Below are 17,370 nucleotides of genomic sequence, written 5' to 3' on the forward strand. Positions count from 1 at the left end.
CACCAGTATTAGGGACCTATTGGGGTTACTGTGCATCCAGAAGGTGCAGAGCAAATTGCATTGTTTCCAATGGTAGCAGCACCGTACAACTGCATGGGGGTTCTTTTAAGTATCTGCGCAAGAGTGCTCTTGTTCAATACCATCAGGGCTGCTTTGTACATGCACAATAGGCCCAGTGAGTCCTGGTGTTACACTATGCTGAATATCAGTCACTGAATATATTTATTAACCTAGAACAGGTTTGAGGAGGGAAAGCAGAAGCAGATACCAGAAGATAATATGCTTCTATTAATTAAGTTAATAGACCACTTAAGAACATTATAGGAAAAAAGATAATGAAAAACAGAATCATCTCATTTTTCTTATGAACCTGCTTTCATACAGAGTCAGATCACTAGTCCATCTAGGTGTTGCTCCGACTGGCGGCAGCAGCACCGAGTTTCAGCAAGGGGCAGTGGCATCTTTCCCAGCCCCACCTGAAGATGCCAGGGACTGAACCTGGGGCTTTCAGGATGCAGCATATACACTCTCAATAAGCTTCAGCTCCAACCCCCACAAAGTTTAACTTTATAACATCTATAAAGCTTGTTCAGATCTTTCTTTTGAGGAAAGACCGCTTATCCCATTCAAATCAATAATTTGACCATGTGGCTGAAACCCCTTGGTCTCCCTTTGGACTGTACACTCACAAGTTGAACTAACCCTACAAACCCATTCTCTCAGTAGTAGTATGCTTCAAAGAGTTATTGTTCCTATTCTTATGTGAGAGATAAGAACTGATCCCTAAAGCCACTCAATGAGTTTCTGACTAAACAAATATTACAAATTAAATGCTCCTGAATGAATACCAATTTCTTGTAAAGGTAAAGTGTGCTATTGAGTTGGTGTCGACTTCTTGTGCTGTACTAAAACTCTCTGGCAGTCAGGTTAAGATTGTTTATCTCCTAAAGTCACTTTGATAAGGAGAGGGGATGGAAACAAATGGATCAGTCTTTTTCAAACTGTGTCCTGGGGGCACCCTGAAGTACCTTGAGAATTTTATCACAGGTTCCTGAATGAGAAGACCATTACTGACAGTGATAGAGAAGCTTCCCTGAAAGACATCTTAGCTGTGTCCAGTGTCCACAATTAACCCTTTTCTTAAATGCATAGATACAGAACAGCATTGGGTGCATTTTCTGGAGCACTCTTGAGTTTTGTGTGTGGGCTGCTTTAGGAAAATCTAGCTCACTGGAGTGCCTTGTACATCCTAAGTAATACCTCAACATCATCTGCAGACAAACTGATGTGGAAAGGGTTTGTTGAGGGTAGAACATTTGGAAGCCTCTGACAGATTACTTGTAAGAGTAATTTGTAATGAGGCCTATTATGAGGTTCTGTCTCAAATCTGTACATGTATATACATGTACATGAACTATAGGGAAATATATCTGTACATCTGTACAGGAACTATATCAAAAGTGGTGCATGTATTACTAAAGTAAAGGTAAAGTTGTGCCATCAAATTGGTGTCAATTCCTGGCGACTACAGAGCCCTGTGGTTGTCTTTGGTAGAATACAGAAAGGGTTTATCATTGCCTCCTCCTGTGCAGTGTGAGATGATGCCTTTCAGCATCTTCCTATATCACTGCTGCCCGATATAGGTGTCTGGGAAACATACCAGCAGGGATTTAAACAGGCAACCTCTTGCTCCCTAGGCAAATTATTTCCCCACTGCACCATTAGGTGGCTTGCATGTATTACTACCAGCTATGAAATGTAAACTTGAGTTTCTGCTTTCACAAAAAAGCAGCAAGTTTCTAGTCCTAATAGGTTCTGAGTGTCTAAGTAGTAAGGATACCTAATCATCTACCTGTCCTCTCCACTGTTCCTTGTCTATTTCATTCATTCCTCAGTCATTCTCTTCCTGCTGACACCTTCCTCTTCTCCACAGTATGCATATAGTATGTACAAGTTATGTAAATACTGATTTATTTATTTTTTAAGGAGCACAGCACATAAATAAACACACTACAAATTAAGTGAAGAGTTGCTCTTCAAGCTTTCCCTCTGCCCTGAAAAAGCACCACGACTGGATTATATCTTGTGGCCCGGCGTAAAGGATGTTCGTCTGACATGGTGCACATCAGCATTAGAAAGAGAGAAAACTTCTGTGCAAGTACCCTATTTAACTCCTCCAGATATCCTTCAACAGGCCATCATCGCCATCATGAAGTACTGTCCCGACCAGGGCCATTATTTTACCACACGTTGCGAATTAGGAGATCTCCACTCCCCCACCCAAGGGCAGAACTAGAAGAGGCACAGAATAGATACGGGGAAGTGCTTCAAGTCAGGAGGAGCTCGCCCTTCCCAAGGGAGACTGCTTAATTTCAGGTCTAGGACGACTGCTAAGTAGCTCCGAGACATGAAGGGGCTCAGGCTGCGGCTGGTTGGCTAGACCGACGGAGACATTACCACGGTCGAAGCAATGCTACACACTCACTTCCTCTACCTAAGCGGCCTACCCCATCTTCCGGCACGCCAACAGTAGAGACCCTGGTTGTCATGACAAACCCGTTACCTCTTAGGCCCCTCTCTCAGATTCTCGCGCGAGTGTAAATCCTGGTTGGAAAATCCTAAAACCGAGCCCTGCAGAAAGGCAGCAAGCAATTGGTCATCCCACCTGTCACTCTACATGAGGGGGTGGTGCGAGAGGAATCCTCTGTCCTGACGCGTTCGAGCAGCACATTCCAATCGCTTCGGCGGGAGCTGCCGGGGCGGCGAAGAGTACGTTTCCCAGCATGCAGTGCAATGCGGATTGTCTTATTGGCCCCAGCACGCATCGTGCGGTGCCACTCTAAGTACTAAGGGGGTGGTAATAAAAACCGTAGTAGCCATATGACAGGGAGACTACTTCGTATTGAATTAGAAACTGCTTCATTAACGTTTTCTTTCGTACAAAACGATTGTATGGTCTCGGTCTCTTTCTCTCGTGGCTCAAAGATTTGTGACTAGCCTCACTGTGTTGCTCTCATTAAACAGATTAAAAGGCTGGATTGACTTCTGTTTGTCTTAATCACTGCATAAGAAAAGTGGAACTCCCTACTTCCATCTACTTCGCTACTCTCGCCTCGGGCGCTTCTCGAACCATGTAGCCCGGAGCGCGCTTTAAGCAATGCACTCCGTGGCATCTTTCACCTTCCTAATGGTGGGTGGGCGCGTCCGTCATCAGGCGAGGGGTGGGATCTCGGGGTGGCTGAACCCTTGGTTGGCTGCCTCGGGATTTGTGTCTCTGCTTGGGTGCGCTGCGCTAGCGCAGGAACGGTTTGGTTGCGCAGTAATACGGCGAGTGTGTGAGAGACAGGGAGCCGGGCAGGTCGTTTCGCTCCCCCTTCCCGAGACGGCGGCGGCGGCGGCTAGAAGGAGGAGGCGGTTAGAGTAGCCACCGCCGCAGGAGCAGGCGGCGATTCGAGAGGGGATGGTGGTGCGTCTCGCAGAGGCGGTGGCCTTTGCTGCCGCCGCCGCCGCCACTGGGGCACCGAGCGCTGCTGCCTCTCCGTCCTTGCCGTGGGTGTGAAGGGAACACCCGAGACCCGACAGAGATGAGGTAGTGGTGTGTGGCGGAGGGAATACGGGGTGACGGGCTGGGGCTCCACCGCGGGCGGGGAAGGCGCGGGGGGTCACCCTGACGAGGCGAGCGCAGGCGCGATGAGGAGAAAGAGTCTGGTGGGGTCCCCACCCCCTTCCCCGCCGCCGGAGCTGCTCTAGGCCCCCTCCCCACTCCTGCCTCTTTGGGGGCCCCACATGGATCTTCGCTCTCTGCTATCTGCCTGTATCATGCCTCCAAATCTGCCCTTCCAGGGCTGCTTCGGACTGGTCTTCCTTTCCCTTTCCCCTTGCTCTGTTTCCCCCCGGTTTGATCTCTTTCTCTCGGTCCATCACTGTCTCCTGCAGCCCTGCCCCTGTGGGTGTTTGTCCTTCTCTTGCCCGGGTTTCCTTTCCTCCGCGCTTCAGATGCCTCCCGGCTAACAGGACGGCGGTCTGTGCTCAGTGTCCCGCCGAGTGCAGCGGGGGCTCCTTTCTGCGCCGGCGACTCCGCGACTGAGATTCCTTTTATGATAGAAGTTGGAGATCGGGCGCTGATGGAGGTCATCTTCAGTTTCATCTGCTTCCACCTTCTTGACTCCCTGCTCGCGGGAGGCGGGCGCGGAGTGGTGGTGGAATAAAACCAGCGGATCTGGGCCTGGCTTGCGTGTGACTTGAGAGAGTCCTTTCATTCTGGGTAAAACGATTGCTGGGATTTGTCTTGTCTGAAAAACAAAATCGATGTCTCTGTCGCGTGGCTTTGTGTGAATCGACTGGTTTGTGTCTTTCTGAAGCAAAATTTCTGGCCGATTGTCGGTGGGAGAGATGCACCGTGAATCTGAGGTGGAACATGCAGAAGTTACTTGATCAGTGCCTGTGATTGTGAATTCCTGGTAATCCAGAAATTGCTGCCCAGGGGCAGCCATGGTTTCCCAAGCTGAATCTCTCTGTCATACTTCACGATATTCTGTAACAAAAAGGGAGAACATCTGTATCTGGATTTTTTTAAATGGCTGGGCCTCACATTTTATGCCCTTCCTGGCCTTCACAGTTCTCGGGTAGAAGAAGAATGTCATCCCTTGGGGGATTGGCATTTAGCCTTGGAAGAAGCAAGACCGTTATCATGTCCCTTCCTTTCTGTTGGCCCTGGGTTAGTAGAAGGCAATGTATTAATTATGTTTATACCTATAGGCATAGGGTTCCATTGTTTGATTTTTGGGCATATGTATGCCTTTTTGCCTTCTAGGGAATTTGTTACTAAGCACAAACTCTGTAGCTGTTAGTTAGTCTCTGCTCATATCTTCCTTTCAGAAATAGTAAACTCTCTTTGGCCATGTTTATGCAGGGGTTTCTGTGAGCATGAGTTTGGCTCACTCAGTTCATTCTCCTTGGGAAAATAATTAAATACTTGTATCTTTCATGAAGCTGTAAATATATGCCCTGTGGCAGGATCTGAGTTTAAAGGTCTAGACTGTAGTACACTTAAGAACATAGGAAGCTGCCATATACCGAGTCAGACCATTGGTACATCTATCTCAGTATTGTCTACACAGACTGGCAGCAATTTCTCCAAGGCTGCAGGCAGGAATCTCTCTCAGGACTATCTTGGAGATGCCAGGGAGGGAACTTGGAACCTAGATGCTCCATCCCAGAGTGGCTCCATCCCCTAAGCGGAATATCTTACAGTGCTCACACATCAAGTCTCCCATTAATATGCAACCAGGGCAGATCCTGCTTAGCTAAGGGGACAAGTCATGCTTCCTACCACAAGCCCAAAGAGATAACTGGGTTGACTAATACTTTGAAGGATCTGGAACAGAGCCGCTCAACTTTGGCCCTCCTGCAGATGTTGGCCTACAACTCCCATAATCTCTGGCTATTGGCCACTGTGGCTGGGGATTATGGAAGTTGTAGTCCAAACACAACTGGGGGGGGGGCAAAGTTGAGCAGGCCTTCTCTAGAATGACATGTACATGGAATGCACTGTTATATCCTATATAGCTTGACATGTAAACTATGGCATGTTACCAAATGTTAAAAGCTATATTAGAGGGAATAATGGAATTACAACAGAGATGTATAATTTTTGAAAACTGAGATGTAAAATAAATTTAGCCTAGGGATAAGCAGCTGTAGACCTTGAATCAAATCTGACTCCCAAGCTGCCATTCTAGAAGTGACAGGAGAAATGACATTGAAAAATGGCAACTGAACTTTCTGCCAGGCTGCTTTATGTAGTGAACCACCCTTCTCTCTAATTCCCAAAGTGGCCTTCTAAGAAACTTAGTTGCTAACCAGGGCTTTCATCAGTCTGCTTGATCATTAAGTTCATCTCATTATGATAGTCTTGATCATTACATTCACTATAAAGTTCTCTATAAAATATGATGGTAAGGGGAAAGATGAGCTTTGAAAATCATACAGCATTTACAGCTAGAATTTGAAGAATATCAAGCAAGACAATATCTTTTGGGTTGACAACAGTGATTCAACCTATAAAAGCTTTTAATGTTGCAAAAGGTTATAAATAAAATGTCACTGTGAATTAATTTTTATTACTGATATGAAAAAAGCAGTATTGAACTATTTTTTGGTGGGGGGGGGGCATATAGGCTAACCAGCATTGACTGAATGTTAGGACAATGGCACACTTTACTGGACGGTCAAACAGGCTACTTGGAAGCATTTTGCCATGTGTCCATTGAAATTGTTTCTATCAAATTGATGTATCTTATGTCAGTATAGAAAGATGGACTGTGTGATTCATGCAATTTTACTTAGAAATAAGGCCCATGGCTTGTCAGCCACAAAGTTTTTCAGTAGTAGCACTACTCAGGAGTTACTTTAAAGGACTATTTAATTTTAGTAAGACTTTCATTGAGTAATTTTTTTGTCAGCATGTCAGCCTGTATGTGTTAAGACTGCTGCCTAAATTACTGCTGAAAGTCTCTTGATACCAGATATTCTTGTTTTGCTTATTCTTATCCGTTCCTGAAACTTAACAAACAACTCTAATACTGTACATCATAATTGCTGTTGCCTTGTTCCAGTATTTCTTCTAAATGACCATATTAATATTTCCCCAAATCTTTTGGAATTGCAAATAATCCTGTCCTTAAAAAAAAAAAAAGTGAGACTAGAAGAATGGAAGATAATAGAACTATAGTTTCTTACACTCCTATGAAATTGCAAGAATTCTAAGTGCAGGGAAATCTGCCAGTAGAATGTGGGGGAAATGCATGTTTTTAGTGTGGCAGGCGGGCAAAAAAGAGGGAAATGATCTAACTTAAAGGCCTCTTTAATTCAAACCACACAGAACCATTGGCATTTAAGCTGAAGCAGCTCACAGACCATTCAAGCTTATATGATTAGTATTTGTATGCTCTCTCTTTGGCAGCTTTACAGTCGTCATGTTTTCACACAGATGAGCTGTTTCAGAACAATTTATCCAGTGTATTAAGCCCAGAATCTTTTCTTCAGAATTAATGGAGAAAGTGTTGCTTAAAGCTTCAGTAAAAGGAATGGATTGTTTTGGCGTCTCTCTCTCTTTAATAGTTCTACATTTGGACATTATTTCTTCCCCAGTTTGCATCTTCTTGAGAATTCTTTCAGATATCTGTTTTCTTCGCATGGTTAAATTTATGCTCCAGTTTTATTCCTACAAAACTTGGGATATGTTTCATAGGAATAAATAGGATTTACTTTCAAGTAAACGGATTTAGGACTGGGGTGCCAATAAATAGATTTAGAGAACAGCTGATTAATGACATGAAGGGTCAAACTGGACATGATGAAACAAGCCACATGTGTCTGCCTCAATTCACATCTAAAATGGGGTTAAGAAACGGTTCGGTTCACCAGCCCAACTAAAATTTTACTTGCCGAGCTATGCTGGTACCTTTTTTGTCAGGATTTTTTTCAGTCATTAGGCATCATTTTTTGCTTGCCACAGACAAATAGACTACTGGATTGTCTGAGCCCTGGGCATGGGTGAGAGGACCAAAACCTGCCTCTTCCTTTCCTTATCTTGCTTGCACTCTGCCAATTTTAATTATTTTCCTCTCTGGCCCACTTCCAGTATTCAGTGTGGGCTTAGAGCATAAGAACAGCCCTGCTGGATCAGACCCATGGCCCATCTAGTGTGAAACAGCATCCTGTTCCACACAGCGACCAACCAAATGTTCCTGGGAAGCCCACAGGCAAGAGCTGAGGCATGCCCTCTCTCCTGCTGTTACTCCCCTGCAACTGGTATTTAGAGGCATCCTGCCTCTGAGGCTGAAGTAGCCTATGGCCCTCAGACTGGTAGGCATTGATAGACCTGTCCTCCATGAATTTATCTTAACCTCTCTTAAAAATATCCAGGCTGGTCGCTGTCACCTGTGTCTTGTGGCGAAGAATTCCATAGATTAATTATGTGTTGTGTGAAAAAGTACTTTCTTTTGTTGGTCCCAAATTTCTTGGTAGTCAGTTTCATGGGGTGACCCCTGGTTCTAATGTTATGCAAGAGGGAGAAAAATTCTATCAACTTCCTCCACACCATGCATGATTTTATAGACCTTGTGATGAAACAGAGGTGACTATGCTTTCCTGGGATCTACCCTCAGTAGAGAGATTGCTCTGATCCCAAATCTAGGAGCACACTGCTCCTTCAGGGTAGGCTGCCACCAGTTGAAGATTGATCCAAACCACTGACCAGGCTTAGACACTGCTTCAACAACCTAGAACTGCCCGGCTTGGGACTTACAGGCACTGTACAGCCAGAGTCCACACAACCCAGCTCTAGACAGCAAGATTTTATTCTGAAAACAACTCAAGAGTAGCGAATGACCTTGCAAGGCACATGGGGAAGAATTTTGCAAATAACCCCCTAGAACCTGTTAAATCAGACTGAAGCCGCTTCTAAGTATTTGAAGTTTATTAAGAAACAGGGGTTGCACACAGAATAAGGGACTGGGAGGAAATAGGGTGAAACTGGGAGTAAAGAAAGGAATACAGGAATTCAAAAGGAAATACAAAAAGCATTTACTAACTGACTAGTACTGAGTTTTACCATAGTCAGTAGGCAGGTCCTTGGCTGAGAGAGCCTCCCATGGAACACCTATTTGCAGATGGAAAAGGGTGAACGCTGGCTAGACCTTTGCCCTCTAGCTTTAAAGCTATGAGGGAGGGGGTGATCTGGCTCCCAGCAACTTGGGGGTCTCACACCTGTCCGTAGTTCAAAGAGTATTCTAATTTCCTCCCCCTGTGTGGTGAGATGCAAAGTGGCCCTATCTCCTGTGTCAGATAAGATTAGGAAATTGGTGAACTCTTGCTTCATAATGATGGGATGTCTGCGTTTGTCACAGACCTCTATCATGTCTCCCTTAAGTTGTCTTTTTTTTCTAAACTAAAAAGTCCCAGGTGTTGTGGCCTTGCCTTATAATTAAGGTGCTCCAGGCCCCTGATTACCTGGTTGCTCTCTTTACCTTTTTTAGAGCAGAGCTGCACAACTTCGGCCTTCCTGCAGATGTTGGTCTACACCTTCTGTGTAACCCTGGGCTTTTGGCCACTGTGGCTGGGGATTATGGGAGATGTAGTCTAAAAAGAGCTGGAGGGCTTAAGTTGTATAGCCCTGGCTTAGAGAAAAGGTGTTTGAAATGGAAAGCAGAGAGGTAAAACAGGGCAGGGTTCATCTTCCTCATGCCCCCATTTAATAACCTGTTATTAAAAAGAGATCCTTATCCCCATTTTTGTGAACTTGGAACACATGTGCTACATAAGCAAATGTGGCTGCTCCCCTCATATTTAGTTTGGCCCAAAGTCCTAGTTCTTGCTAAGGTGAATAGGCTGTACTGTAAAATAATATTATTTTAGGGACTATTTATGTAGAAATCTGGGGTACAGACCAGTTAAATTTGGCTTAAGTTCCACTGAGGTCAAGATTGGATCAGATTTCTGGTAGCTTGTTTTAAAGTGTCTTCTTGGTTTGTGTTAACCAATCTTTATGTTGGCTAGATGTAAAACTAAGCTGTAGGGGAGGCTGGTGAAACCGGAGTGAGTGCATAAGCTAATTTTCCTTAACCAAACTTGATGACCAGTTAACATGTGTATGTATTACATGTTGTTCCGCCTTTTTCCATCCTGGAACTCAAAGCGGTTTAATGATGTTCCCAGGTAGTCATCCATTAACACACATATTAGACCTTAGCTTCAGCATCATGGTGTTCATATTTCCACCAGAACCTAGTGCACAGTAAGACCTAATACATACTGAGATATAAGAAAAGTGCAATCTAACATAAAATGTAATAGTGATAAAATTTACAAGATGATGTTGCATCTAAGCCAAATGTTGCTTAAATTATGGTAGACATGCAGCATGTCATGTGTGTGAACTTTCTAATCAGCATTTAGCTACACTGTTCAATTTTCTAACTTACCATTCAGTAAATTTAAACAGCAGTCTCTTGATTGTTGTAATCTGAAGGTAGTTAAATGTGAGGGTAACTTCTGTAGGTGTATATAATAGATTTCTATTTCTATGTTCCAGTACAAATATCTTGCTGACCTAGATCTTAGGCTAAGTTGTTTGACCTTGTGCTTAGGTCGGCTTTCTAATGGTGAGACATAAGTCTGAGGTGGATCTGGCATGGTTCCTAGGACTTCATCAGGCTTGCATCTGACCATTCCCATATGCAAAGATGCATGCACTCAGCAGTTCTGATGACTCCGTGCCTTTAAAAAAGTTTTGAAATGGCACTTGCTAGCTGAAGTAATTAATAATTATCTAAAATATTTTAAAATGTAATTAATAATTATCTAAAATATTTTTCAGAAGTCTCAGTAAAACATAACATCACTTTCAAAATCTTCGTATTCTATTAGAAGAAATATTGTTTGAATGTTGAAAAGATGGTCTTAGTATCTGGTTTCTGATATGAGTTCTATAGGTTCTCTTTAGGTCTTTTGAAGAAGTAAAAATAAGCAGAGTGCTTAGCTTGAAAGCACAGGAATTATTACTATAATGCTAACATAATTATTATTTATATACTGCTTTTCAGTAGAAATATTATACAAGCAGTTAACATAGCAAAAGAAAATTTTAAAAAGATTTCCTTTCCCAAAGGGGCTCACAAACCAAAAAGAAACATAGGACACACACCAATAATTGACACTGGAGGGATGCCTTATTGGATTGAGTAGTTATCTCCCTGCTAAATATACTGTAAGAGAATTGCCACTTAAAATAGTGCCTGTTTACAATGGTTAAAGTTCTGTATTGTTGTACTTTTAAAGAAATATTAAAATAGAAACGTTGTGCTTTCAGAATTCTTGGCAGAATACATCCGTAGAGTTTTCAGTGTTTAATGCTGACTGATGAGATGTGCTATAATCATATCTTGTGCACTTCCTAATAAGTGCATTGTAGCTCTTATGTATTTTTTGTCTTGACATTCTCTGAAAAAATGTATTAAATTGTTTACAATTGTTGTCTCTTTGGTTAATGTTTACTCCATTGCATAGAAATACTATAATATGATTGATTTCCTAGGAAACTCCCATTATGACTGAACTAAACCAAGCATTCTCTATCATATGTGTGTAAATTTGTAAATAATAGCAGGAGCATATGAAAATACATATGTTTAGATGTGTTTGAATGTCATGATTTCATAGTGACTTACAAATTCATCCATTTTGAATAAATACAGGTGTTTACTTCTAAATATTGGGCTTGGATTTGGAAGACATTGGCAGAAGGAGAGGGAGGCATTGCATGGAGCAGACATGAATGGAGGAAAAAAGCCCTCGTTCTAGAGCAGAACTGCTCAACTCCAGCCTTCCAGCTGTTTTGGAATATAACTCCCATAATCCCCAGCCACAGCAGTCAGTGGCCAGGGATTATGGGAACTGTAGTCCAACATCTGTAGGAGGGCCGAAGTTAAACATCTCTATTCTAGAGGAATTTCCTTAGGTTTCATATTATACAGATTGCTGGGGGTATTCAGATGCTTGTCTTGCTCCATCTTTCAGGTTCAGTAACAACTGCTTTCTTAAACCAAGCATTTTGCTCTATATGAAAATAGTCCTGTCAATAACCCTAATGAATATCTTTACAGCTGTTATACTGCCTCTTGAAAATCTGTAGCTATATAATAAATCAGACTTTGTATAGTAGGCATGTTGAATATTTAAACTAAATGGGAACTGTCCTGTGTGAAACTGCATATTTCTATCTAAACATTGTCTTAAATGGGTAAGAAAGAGTTTCTTGGTGGTAAATATGTTTGTCTGCAATTATACTTAAGCAGTTCTCATGTACAGTATATGTGTTAACCCTGAAGATTTATATAAATTATGCTGCCTGTAAAGCTGCACGGAAATAAGATGGTAATTTCCACACAAAGCTAGAGTACTTGGGTGTGTGTGTGTGTACACACTGCAAACAGTTTTCATATCATTTCCCAGATAAATGTATTTAAGAAGGCAAATGTAACAGCTAGATCAAGTTCTTACTGTTGAAAATAGAACACATTTGCATTAAGACTGATGCTGTATAGTGGACCCTTTAGTGTACAGTATGCAAGATTGATCAAGCCACTCATTCATAATTGTAACAATCAAAAGGAGAGTGGGGATACAAAATCACTCTTCTAGCTGTGAGGAGCCCTGGGTAGGCTGCCACCATCCACTTTTTTAGATCAGCAGATTCATCCTTTCAAGGGAATGTTCTGGGAGTATAAAGTGGAAAACTCCCTACAGAATGGCTTGAGCAGTCTTAGGCTTTCAAGAGCGTTTGACTAGGGCAGGACCCAGTAAGGAGTGACACTCTATAACAAGAATGTATTAATAATTGATCAGGAAAACTATAGAGGCACCAACAATCACTGCTTCCATTCAAGTAAAAGTCTTCCCTAGGAACTACAGGAACCATGCAGTCAGATCCAGGCACCTAAACAAAAATAAATTCCCTGACGCGTATAGCTAAACTGGCCACTATCTTTCCTACTTACTTCCAGGTAAGCAATTTCTAGTTGATTCCCAGCCCAAAGCTGTTAGTCTCCCCTTTTCCTACAGTAGTTGCTGATCAGATGTGGCCTTTGGAGAAGAACTGAGCTCTAACACACCTCTCCCCTACTCCTTTATAGGCTGTTGTCCAGTAAACCCTGCCCCTCACTGTGGCTAGGGCCATAGGGATGCGATTCTCCTGGGCTTTCTTCCTTATTTGGAGAAGTCCATGCTCAAAGTAGTTACTCTGACTGAAGTATAGTCCTCCCTAAAAATTGACCATCACTACAATAATTATACTGGCATGATTGTGCCAGTGTAGTTAAGCTGGAAAGTGTTTTCAGTGTTCAGCTATTATAAGCCCTGAACATTCTGTTGCTTATAAAATCAAAACCATTTGTCAGAACTGATTAGCCACCAGCACAAATCCACTAGGTGAAAAGAGACACCCCCCCTGCAAATTGGAATCTGTTGGAAAATAGCTTAGAGCAGTTTAAAGTTGTTTATTATTTTTATTATCTACTTATTTTATTTCTATATTGCCCTTCAAAAAAAGGGCGGTTTACATTAAAACAAAACTAAAATCAATTAATTATTAAAATCAAAAACTGTAAAAACATAAAACCATTATTAAAACGATTACAACAGTTTGGAAAACCAGGTCAAACCTTTACAGTTTAAAAACCCTGGAAGGCCAAGCCGAACAGATAGGTCTTAAGGGCTCTCCTGAAGGCCAATAATGAACTCAGATTACAGATTTCTGCCGGGAGTTCATTCCGCAGCCCAGGAGCAGCTACAGAGAAGGCCCACCTCTGAGTCGCCACCAGACGTGTTGGTGGTAACTGAAGATGGACCACCTCAGATGACCTTAATGTGTGGTGGGGATTGTGTAGAAGAAGGTGCTCTCTAAGATAACTCAGACCTAAGCTGTTCAGGGCTTTAAAGGTAATAACCAGCACTTTATATTTTGCCTGGAAACATATTGGCAGTCAAAGCCACCGTTTCAAAAAAAGGCTTAATATGGTCTCTTCAGGTTGCCCCAGACACCAATCTGGCTGCCGCATTTTGAACTAAATGAAGTTTCTGAACGACTTACAAAGGCAGCCCCATGTAGAGTGCATTGCAGTAGTGGAGCCTGGAGGTTACCAACTGATGCACCACTGTTTTGAGGTCGTCCTCTTCAAGGGTGGACACAGTTGTTGAATCAGCCAAAGCTGATAGAAAGCACTCCTGGCCATGGCCTCCACCTGAGATACCAGGGTGAGGCCTGGGTCCAGGAGTACTCCCAAGCTCCATACCTGCTCCTTCTGGGGAAGTGCAACCACATCCAGCACAGGAAGATCTAACTCATCCCTCAGATTCTGAGCTCCGAGCACCTCCGTGTTGCTTGGATTCAGTTTCAGTTTGTTATCCCTCATCCAGCCCATTATTGCCTGTAGGCAGGCATTTAGGGAATGAATGCCATTTCCTGATGGTGAAGATGAAAAGGAGACGTAGATTTGGGTGTCATCAGCATACTGAAAACACCCACCACCGAATCTCCTCATGACCTCACCCAGTGGTTTCATGTAGATATTAAAAAGCATTAATGACAGAAGGGAGCCCTGAGGGACTCCATATAACAGCTTCTGTTTTGAGGAGCAACTGTCACCAAGCTCCACCATCTGGAATCTACCCGAGAGATAGGAGCGGAACTACTGCAATGCAGTGCCCCCATCTCCAACTCCCCCAGGCGATCCAGAAGGATACCATGGTTGATGGTATCGAACGCTGCCGAGAGATCCAAAAAACCCAACAGAGTCACACTCCCTCTGTTGATTTCCCGGTAAAGGTAATTATGCTGACCAAGGCTGTTTGAACCCCATAGCCTGTTCTAAAGCTAGTTTGGGTCTAGATAATCAGTTTTCTCCCAGACCACCTGGTGCGGGTTAGCCACCACACTCTCAATCACCTTGCCCGACCAAGGGAGACTGGAGACTGGACTATAATTAACCATCGCTAAGGGGTCCAGGGAAGGCTTCTTAAGAAGCGGTCTAACCATTGCCTCCTTCAGACAAGGAGGCACCCTCCCCTCCCTCAGTGATGCATTTATGACATTAACCAGGCCACCTCCAACAATCTCCCTGCTAGATAGAAGCAGCCAAGTCAGGCAAGGATCCAGGGGACAAGTGGTAGGCTGCACCACCCCAAGCAGCTTGTCCACATCTTCAGGAGTCACAAATTGAAACTGATCCAATCTAATATTGTAAGAGGGATTGCTGGAAACCTCCTTCATGGACCCTGCAAAAGTAATAGAGTCCAAGTCGGCCTGAATACAGGAAATTTCCCCTCGCAAAGAACCCATTACAAGCATCAGAATGTTTCCGGGGACTTGGTTAAAGCAGAAGGAGCAGAAATCAAATTTCTCACAACCCAGAATGGCTCTGCTGAATAGCTCTGCTATTCTCACAGAATAGCTCTGTGAACCTGCGGATGCAATGTGTGCTGACCAAAATGTCTTCTTTTGCCACCAAAAAATATCTTTTGAACAGGGGTTTAAAGGGTTGCCCGCATTTTTTCGGACTGAAGAAGTGCGATTTAAACAATTTTGTAGTCCATTTGCATGATTTCAGCCTTTAGACTGCATGCCAGAAAAGTGCCTTTTGTATATCCCTTCAATTGATTGTTTTACAATTGATCCTCATAGTTGGGTTTTAAGAGGCAGAAAAATGCATCTTTCCCCTGCTAACGAGGCAAAGAGGCATCTTTCAAAATGATGATTCTCTTATATTTAGTAGCAGATGGAGCAACTGGCCCCATCCAACCCCAGCACTGCACCCTCTAATGGTGGTTGCTGGTGTCCACCTTATGTTGCTTTTTAGATTGTGAGCCCTTTGGGGGACATGGAACCAGGTTGATTGATTGATTGATTGATTGATTATTTCATTTCAAAAGTTGCTTTGAAAACTTTTCATCAAAAAGCAATATACAAATAATAATAGTAGTAGTAAGTATAGTGGTCCCTCGACTTACGAACTACTCGACATAAGTATTTTTCGAGTTACAAACGGCAGTTTTAGATCCGGTTTTAGATGGGGTTTCCTCGACTTACGAATTTTACATGCGGTTTCCTTGACTTGCCTGCCTGTTTACTGCCTGTTTATTCTTGAAAAGAAATGTTCCTGTGCAGTTTGCAAGCCTTACTGGGGGTCTGGGTCTTTTTTCTAGGCTCCGGAACGCATTAATCCGTTCCCAATGCATTCCTATGGGAAACCGCTTTTCGACTTACAAACTTTTCGACTTACAAATGTGCATTCGGAACGGATTAATTTCGTAAGTAGAGGGACCACTGTAAGTGCTAAAAGAGTCTGTGAGTAGCAAGTTTAAAGATACAGTACACACAGTGCTACCCACAATAAACAAGGTGGCTGACTCACTGCTCTGCCCCTCCTTCCCTTGGCCCAGTAGCCACTTAATCCCTTCAGGGCCGTAGCATTGTGCTCCAGCGCTGGCCCAATGTAGCTGTGGCCTCCTTGTCCTTGCTGCTCTGCTCCTCCAGCTGCCCCGCTCCTAGCACTCAGAGAGTGCCCCAGGTGCAGAGAGTGGCCAGCTGCTCGGTTCTGGGGTGCCCTCTTTCACCCATTCTGGCACACACCTCGTCGCAGCCCCTGGCAAGCACCGCTGCCCCGGCCTCTGCCCCCGGGCCTGAGAGGCCCTCCACGCATTCGCATGTGCGAGTGCTTGTGCCTGTGAATGTCAGCAGTGAGTGCAAATGCCACGTCACTTGTGTACAACTTTTACATTGATAACATGATCCTGAAGGGAATTAAATCAAGCAGGAGAACTGTGAGGTTTCTGGGAATTTCTGGGAAGATAATCTGTAGTTTTTTGATACGGTTGTTAAAGCATTTGTTATTTTTAATTATCATTGTGTATGGGTTTTGTTTTAAGAAAAAGGGAAAAAATGAATTACAGATTTAAAGTGAACAAAAACAACCTGTTTCTTGTTGTGTCTTTATCCACTGTTGAATAATCATGAAGTGAGATCATACTGTCACTATTACTGAATCTACTAATTTCATTTACTTGTGTTTTTTCTGGTGGGGGAGTGTGACTTTATCTTATCTGAAGGCTTTCAAAGTTTTTGGTGTTCATCATCAGCAAGTTCTACTTTGTGGTTTGGGTAAGCTCTTCCCCATAGTCTCTAATCATTTTTTTCTTCTTTTTAAAACACCAGGAAACCAAAAACCTTTGGTTTAAAATGAGAGTCAAGCTCCTTTACATTTTCACTTGTGCTCTAAAAAGAATGGAAATTGCAAGTTCAGGTGTCCATCTTAACTTCCATGCCATATAAGCTGTAAAGACTCTGTACAGTCTGGTATGTGATGATGGCTTTAGAAATGAGGTTCCATGCACCCACTCTTTGCCTTGATCAGAGATGCATGAGGCAGAAATTTATTAGGGGCATCTCTAGGAAGTGATTAGGGAAACTGCACCTCTTAAATATCTGCCTGGATGCATCCCTCCCCAGCCCAATGTTCAACTGAAAGACCAAGGCAAAGCGTAGGTGCATGGAACCTCATTTCTAAACACACAGAGGAACCAAAAAGATCCCCCACCAGGCTAGCTACTGGCCAATAGGAAATAAACAAACATAACCTAGTCCAGTAAATTGATAGTTGGAAACAGTGTTCTCTCTAAATTTTTTCATCTGTGTTGAATGAGTTTTGTCTTGGGCAGCAGTATCAAGGCAATGTATGTGCACCTATATTCAGAGTGGGGCCTTCCTGATTCAACCTGAGAGGGATCTAAAATTGACTGAGTGGACAACAAAAA

At 43.2% G+C, this 17,370-nt stretch overlaps 2 protein-coding genes across 20 annotated transcripts in view; one reads left to right on the top strand and one right to left on the bottom strand.

Moving 5' to 3' along the window:
- Nucleotides 1–3,161, bottom strand: part of CRYZL1 (crystallin zeta like 1) — an 80,720-nt gene extending 77,559 nt beyond the window's left edge. The window contains exon 1 of one of the 12 annotated variants that reach the window (XM_053307577.1): nt 2,508–2,613. In XM_053307577.1, coding sequence (XP_053163552.1) covers nt 2,508–2,549 — 42 coding nt within the window. In that variant the 5' untranslated portion in view covers nt 2,550–2,613. The other 11 variants (XM_053307574.1, XM_053307573.1, XM_053307568.1 and 8 more) reach the window with 11 other exon arrangements.
- A 103-nt stretch (nt 3,162–3,264) lies between these two features.
- Nucleotides 3,265–17,370, top strand: part of ITSN1 (intersectin 1) — a 197,407-nt gene continuing 183,301 nt past the window's right edge. For 4 of the 8 annotated variants that reach the window (XM_053307556.1, XM_053307558.1, XM_053307559.1 and 1 more), the window contains exon 1: nt 3,265–3,589. The gene's annotated coding sequence lies outside the window, so the exon portion shown is untranslated. Of the gene's footprint in view, nt 3,593–17,370 lie in introns of all 8 variants that reach the window. The other 4 variants (XR_008319130.1, XM_053307561.1, XM_053307562.1 and 1 more) reach the window with 2 other exon arrangements.

This window comes from Hemicordylus capensis, chromosome 3 (genome assembly GCF_027244095.1).
Source record: "Hemicordylus capensis ecotype Gifberg chromosome 3, rHemCap1.1.pri, whole genome shotgun sequence".
NCBI lineage: Eukaryota > Metazoa > Chordata > Lepidosauria > Squamata > Cordylidae > Hemicordylus > Hemicordylus capensis.